General features: G+C 32.2%; 1 protein-coding gene across 1 annotated transcript in view; it reads right to left on the reverse strand.

Annotated features, from left to right (window-relative positions):
- Positions 1–21,700, reverse strand: part of LOC145256188 (uncharacterized) — a 491,452-nt gene that overhangs the window by 195,003 nt on the left and 274,749 nt on the right. The window contains exons 4-5 of the mRNA XM_080114776.1: positions 10,802–10,927; positions 7,578–7,730 (exon numbers count right to left, since the gene is read on the reverse strand). Coding sequence (XP_079970902.1) covers positions 7,578–7,730; positions 10,802–10,927 — 279 coding nt within the window. The remainder of the gene's footprint in view (positions 1–7,577; positions 7,731–10,801; positions 10,928–21,700) is intronic.

Below are 21,700 nucleotides of genomic sequence, written 5' to 3' on the forward strand. Positions count from 1 at the left end.
CTTTTTTTCAAAATAGTCGACCGAAAAGAAACGATTTTAAATAAAAGTTGTTTTTTTAATATGGTAATATATTTTACTTTTTAATATTTTAAAACACAGATTATATACAATCACTGTTGCAAAATAAAACGGACCAGTTGTTTTCTAGTTTATTCAAGCCGAAGAAACCAGGCGGTTCATTTATATATATATATATATATATATATATATATATATATATATATATATATATATATATATATATATATATACTTGATGGTGTTGCCGGTAGCTGATCCATGTAGTTACACAACAATCTGAAACAAATAAATATTGTAAATCATTTTTTTTTTTTTTTGCTTTTTTGTATAAGGAATACTATCTGTCAGCGGTCATATTCTTTTACTCTATTTATTTGATGTAATAAATCTTACTCTTGCACTTACTGAGCTTTTACACATCACATACAAACACCATCAGCCCCCATCTGAGTCAGCGTCACCAAATCTCTATTTACGCTCACACGTTATTTTACCAAATAGCTTTCCACGCATATTGAAGCATTCATATCAGTGGCGTTAGAAATACATTAAGAGTTTACGGCTTCATTTATTTTGATATATCTTTTCTCACAAACAGTCCATTAATATAAGGAGAAAAATTATCTGTGAGCTGATATTACGATTTCCAAGTCTTTTACTTCTACACTTATTTGCGAAATCGGGCTGTAAAAATGGCTCGAATAAATATTATATATACACGAATTAAAAAATGAGGGAGAAAAGTTACATAGACATTTATCAAACCATCAGGTTAATAACTACAAATCTAATATATAAATCTCACTATGTCTCTGTGTGTGTCTCCCTTTTTTAAATTGTATCTCGTCATAGACGGATGGTCGCTTGACGGCGTGCAGTAGCTCAAAAGATTGCATATAGGGTGCAGAATTTTATTAGAGGTGTTTAATTGATTAAAACAATTGTTAAGGGCTTCAAAAATGGAGTTCAAACTTGAAAGAAATGACAACTTGACGGGCATAGCGCACGTGGCATCGTTCTATGCATGTGCACGATCTGTAACAGAGATTTATTTATTTAGTATATTAACACGTGTATGAAGACAGTTGTCAATTTGGGGCAGTGCGTAGCGTTATCGATTACTAATACCAGTGTCGCGAGTTCGAGTTCCACCATTTTTTTTGTTACATTCTGATATTCTTGACTTTTAAATATTACGTAATAATTACAGAAGAACGCTTTTATATAAAAATAAAATACAGAAAAATGTTTTTTGCTGTATATAACGAAAATGTCATATTCCAAATATATAGGATATATTATATATCGGCTTATTTGTTACATTCCACTAATCACGTAAATAGATCCAGTAATGGAATTTTGTATTGAATTCATTCCTAAACTAATTAACCGATCATTATTAATTTTAATTTTTTGCGTATGATTATATATTTCTATGTATTGAATTCACTCCTAAACTAATTATCATTATTAATTTTTATTATGTGTATATGATTTTATATTTCTATGTATTGAATTCATTCCTAAACTAATTATCATTATTAATTTTAATTATGTGTATATGATTTTATATTTCTATGTATTGAATTCATTCCTAAACTAATTAACTTACCATTATGGATTTTAATTATGTGTCTGTATATTTGTATGAATTAGATTCACTCCTAAACTAATTAACCGGCCATTATGAATTTTCTTTATGTGTATATGTCTATATTTGCATGTATTGGATTCACTCCTGAACTAATTAATCGATCATTATGAATTTTAATTATGTGTGTATGATTATATATTTGTATGTATTGAATTCACTTCTAAACTAATTAACCGATCATTAATAATTTTAATTATGTGTGTATCATTATTTCTATGCATTGGATTCACTCCTAAACTAATTAACCAATCATTATGAATTTTAAGGATGTTTGTATGTTTATATATATGTATGTATTGGATTCACTGCTAAACTAATTAACTGATCATTATGATTTTTTATTATGTGTATATATATTTTTGTTTCTTGGATCCACTCCAAAACTAATTAACTGATCATTATGAATTATATGTCATGTATATGTTTGTATATGTCTATAGATATCATATTCCAAAAATCGCATACAATTGTCACTTACTTTGTTAATATATTTATGTGTACAAGGAAATCTATTCAAGTAGTAGAGTACTTGTACAGTATAGTACTCATATGAAAAACTTATGCAAAATCATCGAGTAGTGTCATCTTTATTTTAGAAATAAGATACTTGCACACTATCGTCTCCAAGAAATAAGGTACTTGTGCAGTGTAGTACTCATATGTAAAAACAAAGAATATCTTACCTGTAACGTACATAAGTTATTAAAACCGTATACCCCGTTATATATTTGAGTAGTATGACTTACATATAAAAATAATGTGCTTTTTCACTATAGCACCCAGATTAAAAAAAACAAATTCTTACCCCTGACGCACAGAAAATTTAGCACAACAGAGAATTTCATAAAAGTATTGAGTTCTTTCATTTTCAAATTAGGAAAAAGGTACTTGTACAGTATAGTACCCATATTAAAAACAAACAAAATTTTACTTGTGACTTACATACAAGTAATCAAAACCGTTAATCATGTAATATATTCGAGTAGTATTACATTTATATAAGAAATATGGTGCTTCTTTACTATAGCACTCTGACATAAAAACAGACAAACTCTCACCTGTGACACATGGAAAAGTTAGCACAAGAGAAAAGTATATAAAATTATCGAGTAGCTTGATCTATATCTAAGAAATGACGTACTTGTACATTATCCTACCCAAGAAATAGGGTACTTGTGCAGAATAGTACTCATATGAATAAAAAAAATCCTACCTGTGACGTGCATAAACGTTACTAAAACCGAAAATCATGTAATATATTCGGGTATTATGACTTTTAAATGAGAAATAAGGTTCTTCTTCACTATAGAACTCTGATGTAAAAACAAACTCTTACCTGTGACATACTGAAAAGTTAGCACAACAGAAAATTATGTAAATTATTTTAAATATGTGTTGTACATTGCCCGCCCTATGTAATGATTTTTTTCCATAAACGTGCGGTAAATTTCCTGTCCTGGGAAGATACAATTATTTCATACATATAATACCCGTACTAGTATAGGTAAATATACTTTTGCTCGCGAGGGCAAATGATACCATAGACATCAAAAATTCCTCTATCCTAAGAATAACAGGTATGTTCAATTTTTTCTTATACGGTCCCGAGCAAAACCGGATGGCCTTGCTAGTAGTATATAAAAATGGAACAATATCTTTAGGCCATGAATTTTCTCCAATACAAAGGAAAACCACTTTCCATCAAAGGGAAATGGAATCATGCCGTCTTTTCTATGGCGACAATTTTATCGTTTTATCCTATACTTGGATATAATATTTATACTGTTATTGCTTTAGTTAGTATATAATTTTTGTCGTGATGCGTTCTTGATTTTTCTCTTGATACAATTCCAAGTGTTTGTGATTGTGCATATGTTTGTATATCTATTAGTTTGTGTTGCGATTACTTGTACCTGTCTACCATACATGGGTCAATCTTACATCTTGTGTTTCGACGCTAGATATAACAGGCTTGCTTTTCTAACCAACTTTCCCCATTCCAAAAATGTAAGTACTTTGTCTTTTACTAGCTTTATTATATAGTGTTTATTATATATATATATATATATATACTCCATTTAATCACAGTGCCGAATACATAGGTAGATCTAGGTAGTAACTTATGAAAATATATATGCCAATTCAGCTACACAGAATATTCCGCGTTTCATTCCCGTGAGAATTCGTCAGGTGTATCCTTTTTTTGTTTTCACTGTATATAGTGTTTGTCCTGACGAATTCTCACGAGAATGAAACGCGAAATATTCTGTGTAGCTTAATTACCATATATATTTTCTCTCTCTCTCTCTCTCTCTCTCTCTCTCTCTCTCTCTCTCTCTCTCTCTCTCTCTCTCTCTCTACATATATATATGCTGGTGTCTATAAAACCTGTTTGTGTACGTGGTCTCTTTATGCGTGCGATTCTTTCGTGTGTATCATATAAGATCTCAAGACGCAAACCTTTTCTCTTTCTTGTTCGGTGCCACTTCGCGACGATTCATGTCAGCTCCTCTGAAAACAGGACTTGGTTTTATTGTTTGGAGAAGTTTTCGGATGTCATCATTGATAGAGCAGCCTCGCATCGATGAATCGATTGAGCTCTTTTCCCCCTCTTTTTTTCGTTTTCTTTTTTTGAATCAAGATTCTTTCGTTAACTATAGATTATCGAACTGACCAACTCAAGCCTACCTCTCCACTTGTGTTTTTATTTATATGGGTTTATGTGTGTGTGGGACTGTTGTTCCCGTTAACTGCTCGCACCCAACATACTTTACTGATCTGTCTCGCAACACTGGTGCAGGCTCTGTGAACGGAAGTTCCGAGTTTGATGAATGTCGTATGTAACCTTTGTTAACCACTTTGTATTCTCTGACACTAAAATTGCTCTCACTAAATACCGTGCTAATCGCACTATTCATGTTTTGGACTCTATATCAGCCCTTTCGCTATCATTTGATCAAAAATGTATAATACATTTTTCCTTACTAACTAACCTATGACATCTATTACGAAAGTCCCTAAGTCTTCACACCCTTCCAAGCAAAGAAAATGTCAGTAAATAACCCATATCAAAAAGTAAACGATTTCAAGCTAAAATTGTACATTTACGCGTGTTCAGAAGTTAGTCGATTTACTCCTATCAAGGTCAACAGTTTTCTTTAAATTTTGACTCCTTAGGAGCTAAAATCCAAATCGAACGTGGTCCCAGAGTCAAAATAGCCTATATATGCGCATATATACATACATATATATTAAGGAAATCATTAAGGGAAGACGTATTCCTTTGGAATTCATTATATATTAAAAAAAAGATCGAGGAGAAAAGGAAAATGGATAGCGACTAAAAAATAAAAGTAGGGGTAATCAAAACGAGTCAATTGACATGTTTCGCCCTCACTCATCAAAATTGTAATCGAGGGATTTATTTTTTAGTAATTTGTTTTCCTTAATGATAAAATCTTTAAAAAAATGAGACGGGAGCAAGAGCAATCGTATGGGGATGACTTTTAGAGGCTGATACATACGTATATATATATATATATATATATATATATATATATATATATATATATATATATATATATATATATATATATATATTCAAGTTTGTTGACCAAATAATCAGAGAAAAGTTCGGTTAGAACTTTCGCACACACAGAGACTGTCCCATTAATATAAGGTTGACAAAAAAGTTCTTGCGGTTTTGAACTTTTAAATTCAGATGAACATATCTCGTCCTAAACAAATATTTATTAATCGAAACGGGACCATCAGAACCTACATATTCCTGCCAACGCGACACAAGTGTATTTATGTCAGTAACATAAAAATATTGCGTGCTAATTACGACTAAGTTGTTGAACGCGTTTTTGATATCGCTTAGGTTTTGGGAGCATTTCTCACGCAGAAAGTTGTGGAGATGCTTTAAAAAGTAATAGCCGGTAAGTGAGAGGTCTGAAAAGAGTGTTGTAGCCTAATTCGTTCTACTTCTGCACATCGGCATAAATAACGCGTGATCGGACATTGTTATGGAGAAGAATTGGGTCTTTTCTGTTGACTAATGCTGAGTGTTGTTGTTGAAGTTTCTGATGCATTTCATCCATTAATTGACAGTACTTCCCCACCGTAATAATTTCGACTCATTAAAATAACTGTAATGGATGAAACCGGTCGCAGACCACCAAACAATCAGCTTTATCTTCTTTTGTACAACTCTGGCTTCAGGAAGTGTCATGGAGCTTCGTCGGCATCTAACCACTGAGCTGATTGTCGCCGGTTTTCGTAAAAAAACAACACTTTTCATGGCAAATCACAAGCCTGTAAGCCTGTCCAGAAACGGTTGTTCTTAATGCGTAATAAACAGGAATATGACATATAACAATGGCGTTTCTTTTGGTTGTCGTTCAATTAGTAAGACACCCATGTATCAAGTTTTTTTTCTAATCTCTCTAAAGTGGTTTGAAATTGACATATGCGTTACGTCTTATTCGGAAGCAAGTTTCCAAACAGTTGTGAGTGGATTGGCTTTGACTAAGGCACCTGATTGATCGTTGTCAACAGCGAATGGCCGTCCAATATGCTCATCTTCAGGATTCTCGTGACCACCACAAAATTTCAAAAACCACCATTGTACTGTGCGTTTAGCAGTAGTTCATGGGCTAAAAGCTTCCTTGGTACTGTCAGCTGTTTAAGCAGCTTTTTAGCCTAGCTTGAATTGAAAAGAGGAAATTGTACGAATTGTAGTTTTTCCATCTTTTATTCTATGTGTCGAAAAGAAGACATGATGGTTTTAAAACGATTGTGATTTAAACGATTAGATAGGGTGAAAAAGTTATTTAAAAATATACATAACTCCAAAGTATTTTCACAGAAACTTATTTGAAAATACAGAATTTGAAATAAAAATTCAAAATTCCACTAGAACATTCTTCTCAGCCTAATGTATATATATATATATATATATATATATATATATATATATATATATATATATATATATATATATATATATATATAAACATGCCCGCGTGCTAGAGCGTCTTCATTCTTAATTCAAACTAATGATGCACAATGTAGAAACAATGCATAAAAAGAATTAAGCATAATAGTTAAATGAATCTAATTATTCAATAAGAAACCATAAAAGCTAATAATTATTTAATGAAGGCTCGCATTTGAAATGAATATCTAAAATCCTATCTTCATGGAGTCGCTCGCTTATCCATGAATGATTATAAGACATTCATTTTAATAATTTTTAAATAGAAACCTAGTTTTTAAATATCAATGTTAGAGCAATAAAAATACTCAACTTTATAGGTACAGTGTGATCCGGATTTAAGACACTTCCTTTCCGTTCCTACAAGTCTTCGGTCACTTATATCCGGGCTACACTTACATTCGGGGTCCTTATATCCGGGTTTAACTGTACATTAACACAGGCTCTAATTTGGAAGTAGAGAAAATATTTCTTATATCCGTTTTCTTATATTGGGGTATCTTATATTCGGGTTACACTGTATATAAATTAAAATTACAGTCCATTATAGTAGATTATGTTCAGGTTTAAAAAATGAAAAATATTTTATTTCATATATCTTATCAAAAGTGCAATTTTTAATATTAATGAATCCAAGTGAATACGTATCGAAAATGTGCAAATCGGAGATCATATATTCGCTTGATTTATTAAGCATCCGTTTGCTACCTCGTAGAAAAAGTGTCAATTATGTAAACACGTTGAATTCTCTAATTTGTATTATTTTAGTTTGCTGGAAACAAATTGATAGCATCATTAGCAGTTTATGGCAGGCTTCTTCTTTCGATTTGTCCAAGGAATTTGATGTATAATTGAATTCAGCTGGTTTTCGTTGCTTTATTCGATAAAATCAAGTATTACTTACCGGTTCCATTAGTGTGGTCACCTTGTGGGCCTGTTTTCGGAGTTGGAGTCGGGCCGTTATGCCGTACCCATCGCATTCCTTTGTCTTTATTTGAATTTCGCCAACAACAGAAATCTTTTTCGAATGTGCAAAATGCGCAGTGGGGAAGATCTTCTGCAATAAATGTTCAAGAAATGCAATGTTAATATATAATAACAAAGCCAAACAACCAAATTCGACTTTTGTTTTCGACACATATTGAGCATTTACGTAAACAGCCGAAAGATGTCAAGGCGCTTTGCTAGGAATAAATTAAGTGAACGTCCCAGACAACCGCTCCATATTACCGGAGATTTTGACCTTCCGAAAAATTTCCTCTCTCTTCTTCTACTCAATTTTCGTTTTTTCTTTCTTTTTTTTTTCGTCGTCTGTGCTAATTGGAAAAATATATGCGAATTGGTATCCCATCAATATTCGAACATGTTTTATAACTCTTTCCTTAGCTTAATAAAAATCTAATCTTTGACTCATTGTAACTTTAAAGGAATCCAAAGTTTTATTTCATCATAACCTACTTGTTTCCTTTTCGTACAAAAGTTTTATTATTGTAAATAGTCCACAGAAAATTTTTAAACAATTGCATCTTAAAATAGAGATTGTGTTGTTCTTTCTAAGGAAAAACAATTCATAAAAAAAAACTTTTACGTTTATCTTTACTGTAAGGGTTTTTTACTTCATTCTTTTTGCGGTAAAAATAATCATGACGTTGTAAAAATGAAATATATAATGAATGATTTTTCGTTAATAATTTTTCTTATTACACAGTTGCTCTGTTTTGACTTAGACGCCAGTACCCTTTGCATTCGGCTTTTTACGGACATTAATGTAGCCGGAATATGCGCCTAAAAGTAAGTTTGTAAGTAAATTTTGTTTGGTTCAAAATCCATATCAGTACCAAATAATTAATATCATATTAAGTTAAGTAACAATGACATTTGAAATAAATAAATCCATTTACAGGTATGATAGGCGTTTGTTTATTAAAGTGCTCCCGTGAGAATATTACTAAAGAAGCTAATTCTTTCCAGCCTGTAAATATAGATATATAAATAAGACGACACACCAAAAACTCTGTTGTATACAGTATTCACAGATTTTTCTTATAAACCTAACATAACTACAATTGTTTAGTAACTGATCTTAATCAACTGTCCTTGCTCTTCAATTCTTTTTTCTATCGATCTATTTATTTCATTTAAAGTATACCAATGTACTCCAGAACCTTGCAGAACGATAACTCACTAATCGCTCCATACTTGTATGGCATTATAATAGCGGGCAAACTTTTAATGCAACCGTGACTAAACATACAAAATAATATAGAAGAACATTGTTGTAAATATGGATTATCTCCTCTTTGATAATCCAAGCTATAAAAGCTTTATATTTTCCGCTTGTCAAGTAGACGAGTAGTCAAATTCTTAATTGAATAAAAGATTACTAGACGGAATCTTTTGTCCTGTTTTCTGACGGACATTTTCTAAAATGGTAAATGTTTTCTTCATTGTTGTTGATTACAAACTTCTCCGGGAAAAAAAAAACTAATTATTTAAGTCATAGGAAATGAAATTTGAATCGAATAATTCAATGATCTATTGATAACACAGTATCAATTCTTATGTTACTTCAAAGTAGCTTATCCATTACACAGCTTAAGTCACGCATGCAACATACGTATGTATACGTGTGTAGAATTAATACCCATATGTTTCCACAGGCATGAGTGAATGGAAACATTGTCTCTTTTCTTATCAACTATATGTAAACCACACCCAAAAGGTCCATACTATTCATTACCTTTACTTTAATCTCAATAAAAAAATTAACGCAAAGATTAACACAGATACCTACAAGGTGAATCGATGAAATTGTTGACCTAAAGAAAACAACACTACTACTATATTTGACAACTTTTATTGAAAAAATCAATTCAGGTAACTTGATTGTGTGGTAGAGTTGACATCTATTCAATGTAGTCGCCATCAGCCATCATCATCGCCTCGATACGGGTCCGGAACTGGGAGCATGTATTTTCCACAAACGCTGGTGAATAATCGGCCTATGGCGGCAATCAGGCTGGCTTTGGTGTTGCGAGAGGTCATGTTGGTAATGTTCTCGACGTATGACCAAACAAAGTAGTCCAAGGGGTTCAGGTTGGGGAGGAGGGTGGACAGTGAGAATAAAGTGCAAAGTCCTTGCACTCATTCTGAAGTTAATCCTGACTTTCTTTGGACGTGGGCCGGCACCGAGTCCTGCTGCCACGCTCAGGGTGTGCCAGCGGCCATCTTATTGCACGAGTGGAACGCCACATTTCAGCACATTCAGGTGCATTTTAGTGTTATCTTTCAAGCCGACTTCGAAGATGTGAGGAGGCATGATGGATTCTGACTTAAAATCACACCATAGGCCATAACCGTGTCCGGAAACTTCATTGAGCTGTGTCCTCAAGCCTTGAACTCTTTGGATTTGCATTTTGAGGGTGCTGGCAATGATCCTGTTGTTATAACTTGGATTATTAGAGAGCATACACCGCATATCTCCAATCTCATTCGTTGAACATTGTGTTACTTTCATATATGATAGAAGGTTCCTATCTCCCTTGGGATATGTACACAACTGGACAACTGATGGTCTGCAACAAAAAAGAAAACCGGTTTTCTATCAAACGGAAATGGAACTATGTCGTCTTTTCTAAAGAAATAATTTTATCGTTCCACCCTGTATATCAGTAAAATCATAAAAAAACATAGTAAACTGCAACAAGCCATATATAAGGATAGTTAGCAGATGTGTACGTGTATATATCCTCGAAATGTTTTTTAAATACAACTTTACACTTGTAGACGCTAGAAATTGAAATTCATCTATTAGATGCTTCCACGGAGCCAATATATAGATAGAGGATACAGCCTTTCTACTTATGAGATTAACGCATCTCCGATTAATTTCTTGCTTGGTCTTTTATGTTTAACCACTTGCACATTTCTATAAAAGCAAGATGCTTATAATATTTACTTGTAACGTAAATCTTAAACTATTATAATGATACGCATTTAGCCAGTAACATATTAATAAAATTGTCAATTTCTTAAGAAAACAAAACATTTTATCTGATTGTTAAGAGCATAATTGAAACTATTATTTGTTCGATCATCATAAAACCAATATAACTTAATACGACTTACCACATTCTTGTTCATCTCCTGGCAAATAACAGTCTTCCTTAATGTCACATCTATGGTCACGTGGGATGCATACATCGTTGTTGCACGAGATTTCGTGGAGTGGACAAAATGGCGCTGATATGTCGTCTGCAAGTAAAAATACAGTTATTATCTTAGAATAAATTACTACTGTTATATATAAACAATCATTGTTAAGCACAACAAAAATCAATCTAAATCTGTTATTAAGATTAGTGTCTGAATACTATTAGAAGCCATAGTATAGTTGATTTATTAAATAGGTATTTTATCAATTCTCTAACAATCTGACATATGGCTTTTGTTTTTTGTTTTTATTCTCATATTTCTCGACACGCATTCTGTACTTCTGAAGTGTTGGGCATATAAAAAATCTAGGTTATATTTATCTTTAGCAATCTCGAATTTATTTTTAAGTTTTAGAAAAAGTAGCATCCTAAATTGAACTATATTAATAAATATAGATGTGTGCTATTATATAAAAGTAAAATTTATCTGTGTGTGTGAGTTTGTTATCTATAGACTCGAAAACTTATATACCCAGCAGTGTTCTTAGATAAGTTTTTATCAGAATGTCTATGATTATTATCGATACAGTAGTCAGTCATCATGCGTCGTGGACACGCTGATACCTGGTATTTATCGCTTTCAAGTCCTGAAAGAATCTTCTCTACTCCTGCTCGTAACGTATAGAAATCGGGTTCTCAGTAAACCGGTCTATAGGTATAAATAAGTAGTCATCTTGATGCTCATGTTGCAACTTATATTGTTAACAAGTTCTGCGTAAATGTGTGCCTATTGATTCCAAGAAAGCCATTTACTACCAAAACAAATATCTTCCACGTTTCCATTTCCATTTCGTTAATTCAGTTTTCGAACTCTGGATCGCTGATGAGCTGCCAGATATGAATATTATCAAAACTGCCAGCTTTCAACTTTTCTTTTGTCAATACTGGCAAGCAGTCAACGCCCTTGTTCAGAGGCTTCGTCACCTGCTTGATTAAGCCAAGCTTAATGCACAGCACTGAGAAGAGCATTCTGTAACCGTCTATAAAGAGGTCGTTGATGACATTACTTCCATTGTAAGGAACCAATTTCTCCCGCAAAATCAATCCCGTCTTCGTGTATTATGAGCATCAATTTTTGGAAGATTTTGAGGTTTTATGACTTCAAACTGATCCTTCTTCCGAATAATCATCTACAACCATCGAATCTGAATGTTTCCAGTCAGTAAAATAATTATTTCTAATCAAAACAATTATTTGACATGGCATTTTACTTTCAGCAAATTTGAAAATGCTTCAAACATGCTTGCATGTGAACAAAAACGTAGAAAACGAAATCCCCAAAACTTGACCTGGTTGAGCAAAATCAATGTGGTTTTTGTATCAGATTCGTTCTAAATCATCAAAAAAATTTAAGACAACAAACTTGTTGTTCACCAATGTAAGACAACAAGTCTGTAGCATGTCAGTATATGGGTGTAGATAGTTGTATTCTTCAAGCAAAAGTCCAGATTGAGACAGCAAATTTAATGTCTATGAGGCAAATTCTTAAAGTGTTGGACCATCCCTATTTTTTATGCTATCCAATGGACGAATATTCTAGGTATCGCATACCATTTTATCTATTGCCTAGCTTTCTTCTTCTCTTATGAGAAACATTAGTCTTAAAAATACCACAGTATAAATAGTTTTTATATACCGTTTTACAGAAATATTTTCCTCGTTAAACTGACAATATAGATTAAAAAACGATATGCAATTCATAGATCACGTATTAAGTTGAAATACAGAACGGCAACAAATCTAAAAAACGATAGAGCTAGTTGGTTCTTGAAGTATAAGTGTAGATCCGGTGGTTTTATTTATGAATTCCACTAGAGGAATTTCCATTGTAAATCATATGGTCTATAAATCTATAATTCTTGCATGAGAAATTTGGCAGCGTTCAAGGTATGTTTGCTAGGTTACGAATAATTAGAATAAGCCGCCTACAGTTGTGTTAAAATCTGTGGAGGGACAATGCCCAAGGTCACCGTCCGTCGCCATGATATAAAAAGTTAATAAGATGTGAAGGTATTGAGAATTGAAACTGAACATGACAGTTTATTAAGTAAAGAAAGTGCAAGTGTGTATGACTAATCGAGGTGTAAATGGGAAGGAAAAGTAATGGACGGCTCAGAATTTCAAATATTTGCGCCAGAAATAGAAAAAATAGATAGAATTATACATGCTTATTAATAAATAAACACACAAAAACATACACACATACGCATAGACTAAGAATATACATCTAAAAAGCCAACGTATAAATATACCAGTAGGGAGACCCGAAGTTTACCAGGATTGAATGATACTCAACGAATATTTCACCCTTTCTTGTTATTTTGTTCGAAACCAGTGAAATTGCACATTTTTCAATCAAATCGATTGATTGCCTGCTCTAGTTGGGGACTCATCGCAGTGTCCAGGGCAAAAGCTTCACATGCCTCTCTGCAGCGATTTAGTTCACAATAGAAATCTAATGTTTATTTTATAAAATTATTTTATTTTATAACTTGAATTCAAGTATTAGAAAAAAAAAGTATTATTGGTAGAAATCAAGTATTATGGTTCAATTGCGCTCTAAACAGAGACATTCATTTCGACCCCGCGTCTGGCATATCAAAAAACCTACGGTTGATTCTATATGCCTGCCATAGCTGCTTGTGCGGTTATCGTGAAAAGGTCCAGCATCCTGGTCCAATTGTGCTTTAAACAGTAACAATTATTTCGGACGCGCTCCTGTCATATTGGGGAACCTACTGTTGATTTAATATATTTGTGTGGTAATAAAACTTTTCAAATACACTTGTGCCGTTCCGTTGTATAAGATGTGTACTTTGGGCAAAATCTTTGTTCCTTAGTTCATAGGATACGTTCGATTAATTATCGAAGACATTTTGATACAAACCCTATCTATAAACACTGCGATGTACATAATGATAATTTGTCTGAAATTTTAAACAATCGGTCCATCCATTTCTGAGTCCATCGGGAACGAACTCCTGGGTAATTATTATACAAATTAAAGTAAGCAAAATATAAGAATACGAAAGAATGTCAAGTATAGATCTACATATCTAGGTGTCACATCCAGACAGTCGATTAAAGAGTAAAGGATTGTGTGAAATACTGACCTGGAATGTTTTACATGCCTAAAACGACGGGAGTGTTGGGAGGGATGGGGGAAGCTGAATGACGATGAAAACCAACGCCTAAATTAGTAAAAGATTTAAAGGTTTAAGAAGAACTTAACATTGCAGGATACCTATAGAATTCAATGAATTTAGAGCAGTGGTTAATATCAAATGTTAAAGTATTATCACTAGTTGGTTATGGTTTTAATGAAGTATGGTGTGGTATGTATTTCAAACTGGTCATATATAAATATTTTCTATGTATATGCAATGTTAAATTAGCGTTTTTTCAGTTGAGGATATATTTATTCCGAGAGAAGATAATCATCCTTACAACCTTACATTATAAGTTTATATTCTAATTAGATTAATTATTAAAAAATTTACACGCGTGTTTGAGTTGTATATAGCATATATGTAAATAAAATGTAAGTACATTAAATACTTACAGAGACAATAAATATATTAGAGAGTTCTATAGTCAATAGTCGATTGGGAAAGATCGAAAGTAATGCATAGATGGTTTTATCAGAGATTATTACCAGACTTACATTAGTGATACTTCCACCTTAATTAAATAATGCATTTCGAACCAGGTACGGAGTGCCTCCAATAAGTTTCCAGAATTTTTCCTATGGGCACGTTTATTGATAGTACACACATGATACTTTACTCTCATTCGGCTGCAATAACTTTGTTGTACCGTTCCAACAACTTCTTGAAGGTCTCATGAATGATCTCTAGTGTGAGCATCCCCTCATCGCAGCCTCTTTTATCTTCTCAATTGTCTCATAACGACAATATCTAAAGTTCTCCTTGATCCTAAAGAATAACGAAAAAGTACAGGGCGCAAGATCTGGACTATATAGAGAGGGAGGAACTGTCTTGATGCCAATTTTGGTCAAATCTTCTCTGACGAGGATGTAGTTGTGAATTGGTGTATGCGCGCAAATCTTCCGCATCTTTATGTCCTAACGAATAATTGTGTGTCGATGTCCTACGCTGGCATCAAACTGTATACTTAATGTCTCTATAGACGCACGACGGTTTTTATCCATGTAATTATTGTTTTTTCGCCATGTAATTATTTTTTTTATCCATTTCATTATTTTTTCGACAATCCACTCTGGTGTTCTAACTTTCTTACACTTCTCGCAACTATCGCCATCTCTCACAGACTTCCTTGAATTGCTTATGTCACTCTAAAACTGACGCTCGATTCATGCAAAATGGTCCAAAAGCAGTATGAAGTATTCCATATGATTCCGTGCCATTTTTCCCAAGTTTAAAACAGAATTTTATTGCATATCCTTCTTCTTAAGTGTCTTCACGTCTAAACTGTATTTTTGAAATTCACCAGCTGTGACAATCAGGCTTTAGTAGGGTGTATTCCAATTGCCACTCTCTGTGTTCATTGTAACCTAAAATCATAAAAATTGGTCAGTCATCTTATGATTAATATACTAAATTTTCAAAAGTCTACGAATATTTTACATTCATGTATAAACATAGCTGGAAAATTTTGTAAGGCACCTCATAAATTCAGGTAATTGTGGCAATGTTAATAATAAAAAAACATCCTGAACTAAGTTAATTAGAAATCTGAAATCTAAAAATTCTCTTTTCGTCATAAAACCGACCATACTTAAAAAGTCAAAATCAGGCGATAGTTCATATTGTTTTTGCATACCAGAGACGGTAAGGATAAGTACTTCCTTTATTCGATTAAAATAGGTTTTAAATTAAGGAACCTCCTAATAGCAGCTCTGAACCTGAGTTCATATCCTATGATTTTACACAAACCAAAATAAAATGTATATTTAGCTAGAAAATGTGCGGAATTTTACACCATTGAATCGATCCCCATAATCCGATATATCACTTTAATTCATTTCTACCTGTTAACGAAGAGTAGATTTTTCTTATTGCTTTAACCTCCACAGGGATAACAAAACCCTGACCGGAGTATTATATGCTTCTGCAAAATCATTTCGTTAACATATATAAAATAATTACAGTATCTCCTCATATAGGCCGCTGATATTTTAGCTGGGTGTTTTAGTCGTGCTAATCGCACATGCTTTCATATATGAATATATGTATAAGTATATATACGTTGGTTTTTAAATATATATGCTACATATATGTGTGCGTACGTATTCGTGCATTTATGTATGGATAGAGGTAATTTTGTGATGCTAACATTTGTATTATACTACGGAATGTGACATTTTCAGAGTTTAACAATGATATCATATAGGAGCGGTAAGTATTAATATATGGTATGCGTAATTGGTAAATGTAAGAAGAGCGGAATGCAAAGAAAAATGACCGTCCGATTGGTTTCATGAATCAATGTAAGATAACCCCTGACGACCTCTGGAAACATACCAATAGATATTTAAACGGTGTGAAATCATATATAACTTTCCCAAAGTATGAATATTTTAGGAGAGTGGCTCTCCTCGGAACTATCACAGTAATTTACGATATTGAATAAAACCGACTTATGATATCTGCAAAACATGCATCAAGTATTGGCAGGTACTGTGAATATGAACACACACACGCGCGCGCACATACACACACACACACACACATATATATATATATATATATATATATATATATATATATATATATATATATGCCTCTCAATGCATCCGTTCAGTCTCAAGACACAATGAACACATTATTAGTGGTAACTGTGCATTTAATTGTGAGACAAAGTTTGCGTAATACACACCTATAACTCTCCTGAATCGGCACTGCTTGTCTCCAGTGGCAAAGAAAAGCTCAAGACTGACGGAAAAATGACTGAGATACGCTGAGAGCATTTAAAGCACGTGTTATTCCCAAATGGTCACTCATGTTTCTACTGACCATGCTCATCGTAGCGTAATTTGTGTGATATCTGACAGAAATATATATATATATATATATATATGTATATATATATATATATATATATATATATACTAGCATGTCGCCCGTTAATGTGCGATCGTAAAATACGCTTAAATATGATATTAAAATTAATACAGATTTCGTATATATTATATTATTTTATTGGATCCAATATATAGCAATGATATTAAAAAGTTTAAAAAAAATGACTTGTGCGCTATTTCTTAAAATTTATTGTACACATCCTTCTTACTTTGCCCTGTGCTTAATTTCAGAGTTCATTGTATCTGTGAGCTAGATACGTTCTCCCTTCTGGGAAGTAGCATTAGGTTTAGAAATGCATGGGAAGAAAGAGCGTTTACAACCCTACTTTCCATTTATGTTTTTTTTTCTTATTGAATAGACAAATAAATTCATATATATCTATATTATATTATCTTATTTACAATTACATCATATTATATATATATATATATATATATATATATATATATATATATATATATATATATATATATATAGTGTTATAATGGAATAATTCCAGAGGAAATCCGGGTATGAGAGCTCAATGTGGTAAACATAGAAATAACATAAAAATATAACACGGAAATTACATAATTACGTAATTAATTTATATATATATATATATATATATATATATATATATATATATATATATATATATATATATATAATTTTGCCGTATGTTTGCTGAGTAGATTACAAAACGGGACTTACACATTGAACTGACGTATTCAACAAATGTCGGTATACAGTGTGAAATATAATTGAAAAAACGTATTTAACAAAAACAACAGATATATCTATATATCTATAAAAATGAAATTGTCATTCTGTGGGTACATTTCCCTACTAAATTACTCTGTCAATTTTCAGTCTACAAACTCGAAATTTGAAATAAGGAGTATTTAAATTTGGAAATATCTTTTTAACAGGGTTCCGGGCAGAAATTTAGCCGTCAAGGGGTCAAAGTTCAACGATTCGACCTTTAAACACTCTACTAAATTGCTCCGTCAATCTGGGGCGTAAACACTACCAATTTTAAATGTAGGATTCCTGGAAACGAGTCAAACTTTTTCATGTATGTATATATATATATATATATATATGTGTGTGTGTGTGTGTGTGTGTGTGTGTGTTTTATATGTTTATATATATATATATATATATATATATATGTATATATATATGCACATAAAGTTATTAACAGTACATAGGGCCCGAGCAAAGCGGAACTGAACTGCTACTATATATATAGACATACATATATTGTGCCACATATTTTGTCATTTGATAGCATGCTTTCAATGTATATTTTAAGACACACATGGATACACATCTCTGTATATAATCCATAATATGTTGTTACATACAGTGTCATTTGCCGTATGATTGCTGAGATGTCGAAACATGAGTCGCCCATTAAGTCGATGCATTAAAAAATGCCAATACAACAACTCAATAGATGCTGACCTTCAATGATTTAACTCGATAACCATTTATCACAGTATAACGACGCTGCGCATTGTGTCCATATTGATTGACATTTACCTGGCCGATTATTGACGACTTGTTGACATTCTCCCATATTAGAATCTGACCAGGCATATCAAATCTAACTCGCTTTAAAAAAAAAGTAACAAACAATTATAGTTAGGTTAGAAACAGATTTGTGAGTTTCTCACAAGGGGAATTCTTTAATTGTTTTCCTGCTAATATCCATATATTATTATATCTAACACCAATCCGATTAGCTGAAAAAGTATATTCCTCCACTTGATTTCTGAGTAAATGTTGGATGATATTCTACCCTAAGTGTTTCTCCTCCTATCTTTTTGCTTTTGTCATTCAGTTCCTGCTCGATATCATAACATGCATTGGTGGAATGAACGAGTCTTTAAAAAGAACAGCGGACCTAAATCGGGCATTTATGTAAACCGTCGGGCCAAAAAAGTATTTTGCATTTTACCCGCACCCTTTCCTATCTTGTTAGCTTAGTCTGTTTCCCTAAAACTATTAACTAAATGTAACTTTGTCATTGATGTGTTCTACTCCGGTAGTTTTCATTAAGATTCTGTAAACGATTCAATTTCACAATCAATATCTTTTCCTTTGTTCTTACTGATTTTCATAAAATGTCATTTGGAGAAGCTATTTACTACAAGGCGTTTCATTACGGAATCTGATGTATCGGATGCTTATAAGTGAGATAAGGAAAACACATATGACAGACATTAGAATATATATATATATAAATACACACACACACACATATATATATATATACAGAGAAAGAGAGAGAGAGAGAGAGAGAGAAAGACAGACTGACAGAGAGACAGAATGAATGAAAGAGAAAGAGGGTGAAATGTTGGACATTTAATACATAAATTCGATTTTGTCACAAAACGTGTGAACCGAAAAATATTAGTTTTATATTTCAATTATATATCCGTAATTTAAAACAAATTTATTAATCCGAAAATGATTTTTTACATAAATAATCGATGCTTGGAAAATAACTTGGCCCTACTCTAACGTCGGTCATTCGAAACAAAGTATCATTTTACAAACTCTCCAAATATTTGAGTAATATTTTTTTTAAACTTTATTTTAAGTTGAGGTGTTATTTTGCTGGAAAGTAAAAGCAGTAAGCAAAGTGTTTTAATTGATACGATAGCGAGTATAAACATTAAGTTTCGAATTCGGAGAAACAAAGCAAAGAGATGATCACTTTTTATTTTATTTATTTATTTATTTTGTTTTTGTTTTTGCGGTGCAAGTAAACAAACACGTCTTTCCTCTAAAAACTATTTTGAAGGGCCAAGGAGGATAAAAAGCTGAGGAGAAAATGGACAATCTGGACCTTTATTTATAGAGTATGTATAAGACAGGAATCATGCCTCGGAATCATTGGCACAGAGATTCCAGTTAATGATCGTTATTACTTGCTTTGCAATACTTGTGGAAAGCATTAGGGATCATTAATAACCCGAGATGAATTCTTGTCACACAAACTCTAAAACATACCATCCGTTATTTTCATAGATCGGTCAGTTTTTATTAATCTTGTAAATTATCCTATATAGTAAATAATAATTACGTTTAGACTACAGGACAATTGAACCTGCATACATAAAATTTTTAACAGTATATATCTTTGAATATGGGCATAATATAATTCAAAAGTAATGTGTTCAAAACAGTTCCCAGACATTGATAACATACACATTTGCTCCTTTGGATAACATGTTGACTAGTTTATCAAAAACAATATTACTAACATACAGAAATTAAGTTTTAATAGGAAAATATGAAGTATTGTTCGATAACTGGAACTTATCCGCAAAAGATTCTCGTGATTAATATTGTCTAAATAACAATTAATTATTTCTTTACAATAGAAATTACATGATATTTCTTGTTATCAAGAATGTGCACGAAAGGCATGCGAAGTTATTGGTTGTTATTTTAATAATTTTACTGATTAATAGTTTTTCTTCATGACAGCGTAGAAATCGGAATATTGCTGCAAGGTAATCTATGGTAATTAAAGTGTAATAACATTTTATAGTGTTAAATATCGTCTTGCAAGTATTTGAGAGAAATAAGCAAGGCATTTTCATAAATAATTAAACGTGTAACATTTTTGCATATAATCTGAGAAATATCCGTCCCAGGACAAGTAAAATTAATTCACCGAACAGAACAGTTTTGCAAGATGTTTTTTGTCAACTTGCTAAGACTAGAATCAATATATAATGATACTAAATATTACGCCGATAAAATTAATTACTATTTTTATCGAAATTACATTACTTTTATTTTAGAAAATATCTGCTAAGGTATTTAGTGAAGTAGACTATGTAAGCATCCGCTCGAGTTTCCCGGAACCGGATGTAAGCCGCTAAGATATGGCGAAAGCTAGCACAGCTATGCTTAATACTTTTCTTAATATTATCTTTAAAAATGAAATTTTATTACAAAATCTGTGGTGATATATATTACAAACGAAAAACTGTTAGATTCTTTAAAAAAATAACAATTTACCTTCTTAAACCTTTTCTTAAAATGATTCTGCAAAAAAGATCTTCAAAGGTAGTTCTTGAAAAATATTGCAAATAAAACAGTATTGCAGTAAGTTGTTTTTCTTTTTATTTCTTCATTTATTTTTTTCTACTTAGTCTTTTTCATTTATTTTTACATTTATTCATTGTTTTGTTTTTTAACTAAATGTGTTATTTCATACCGTTATTGATTTGAGAAACTAACCCTAACTGTAACCGTAAATGCTAACTTTAAAATGTAAATCCTATCCTTGACTCTAACACTAAACCTAACCTTAACCTTATATCCTTACTGTAACACTAACCCTTAACAAACGTTACTTTTTAATCACGGGAGCAAAAATTAAAACTTACGCTGGGTTGTCGTTATATTTTATTTTTGGCAATTTCATTTTTTTTTTTAAATCATATTCGATAAATGTTGCTATTTTTTGTTTCGTCGCGTTTGTAATATTTACTCGGAAAAGCCGGTCATAATGCGGCGGTTTACGTCACGTTCCAGGCAAACTCGCGCGGACGTTTACATGCGTCCCGTTTACAAAATGCACTAGCACTAGTGTTACGTTATGCTGTAGTTCGTTGTATTCATAAATCGTGTGGCAAAATGCTCGGCGAATGCGTATAACAAAACTCCGTCAAGTTTGGGTATATAAAAAAAATGACCATTTTATTCTTGCAATAAAACTTCCACAAATATGCTATGGAGTG

This window comes from Euprymna scolopes, chromosome 32, assembly GCF_053919585.1.
Source record: "Euprymna scolopes isolate OS-2025 chromosome 32, ASM5391958v1, whole genome shotgun sequence".
In the NCBI taxonomy this organism is placed as follows: domain Eukaryota; kingdom Metazoa; phylum Mollusca; class Cephalopoda; order Sepiida; family Sepiolidae; genus Euprymna; species Euprymna scolopes.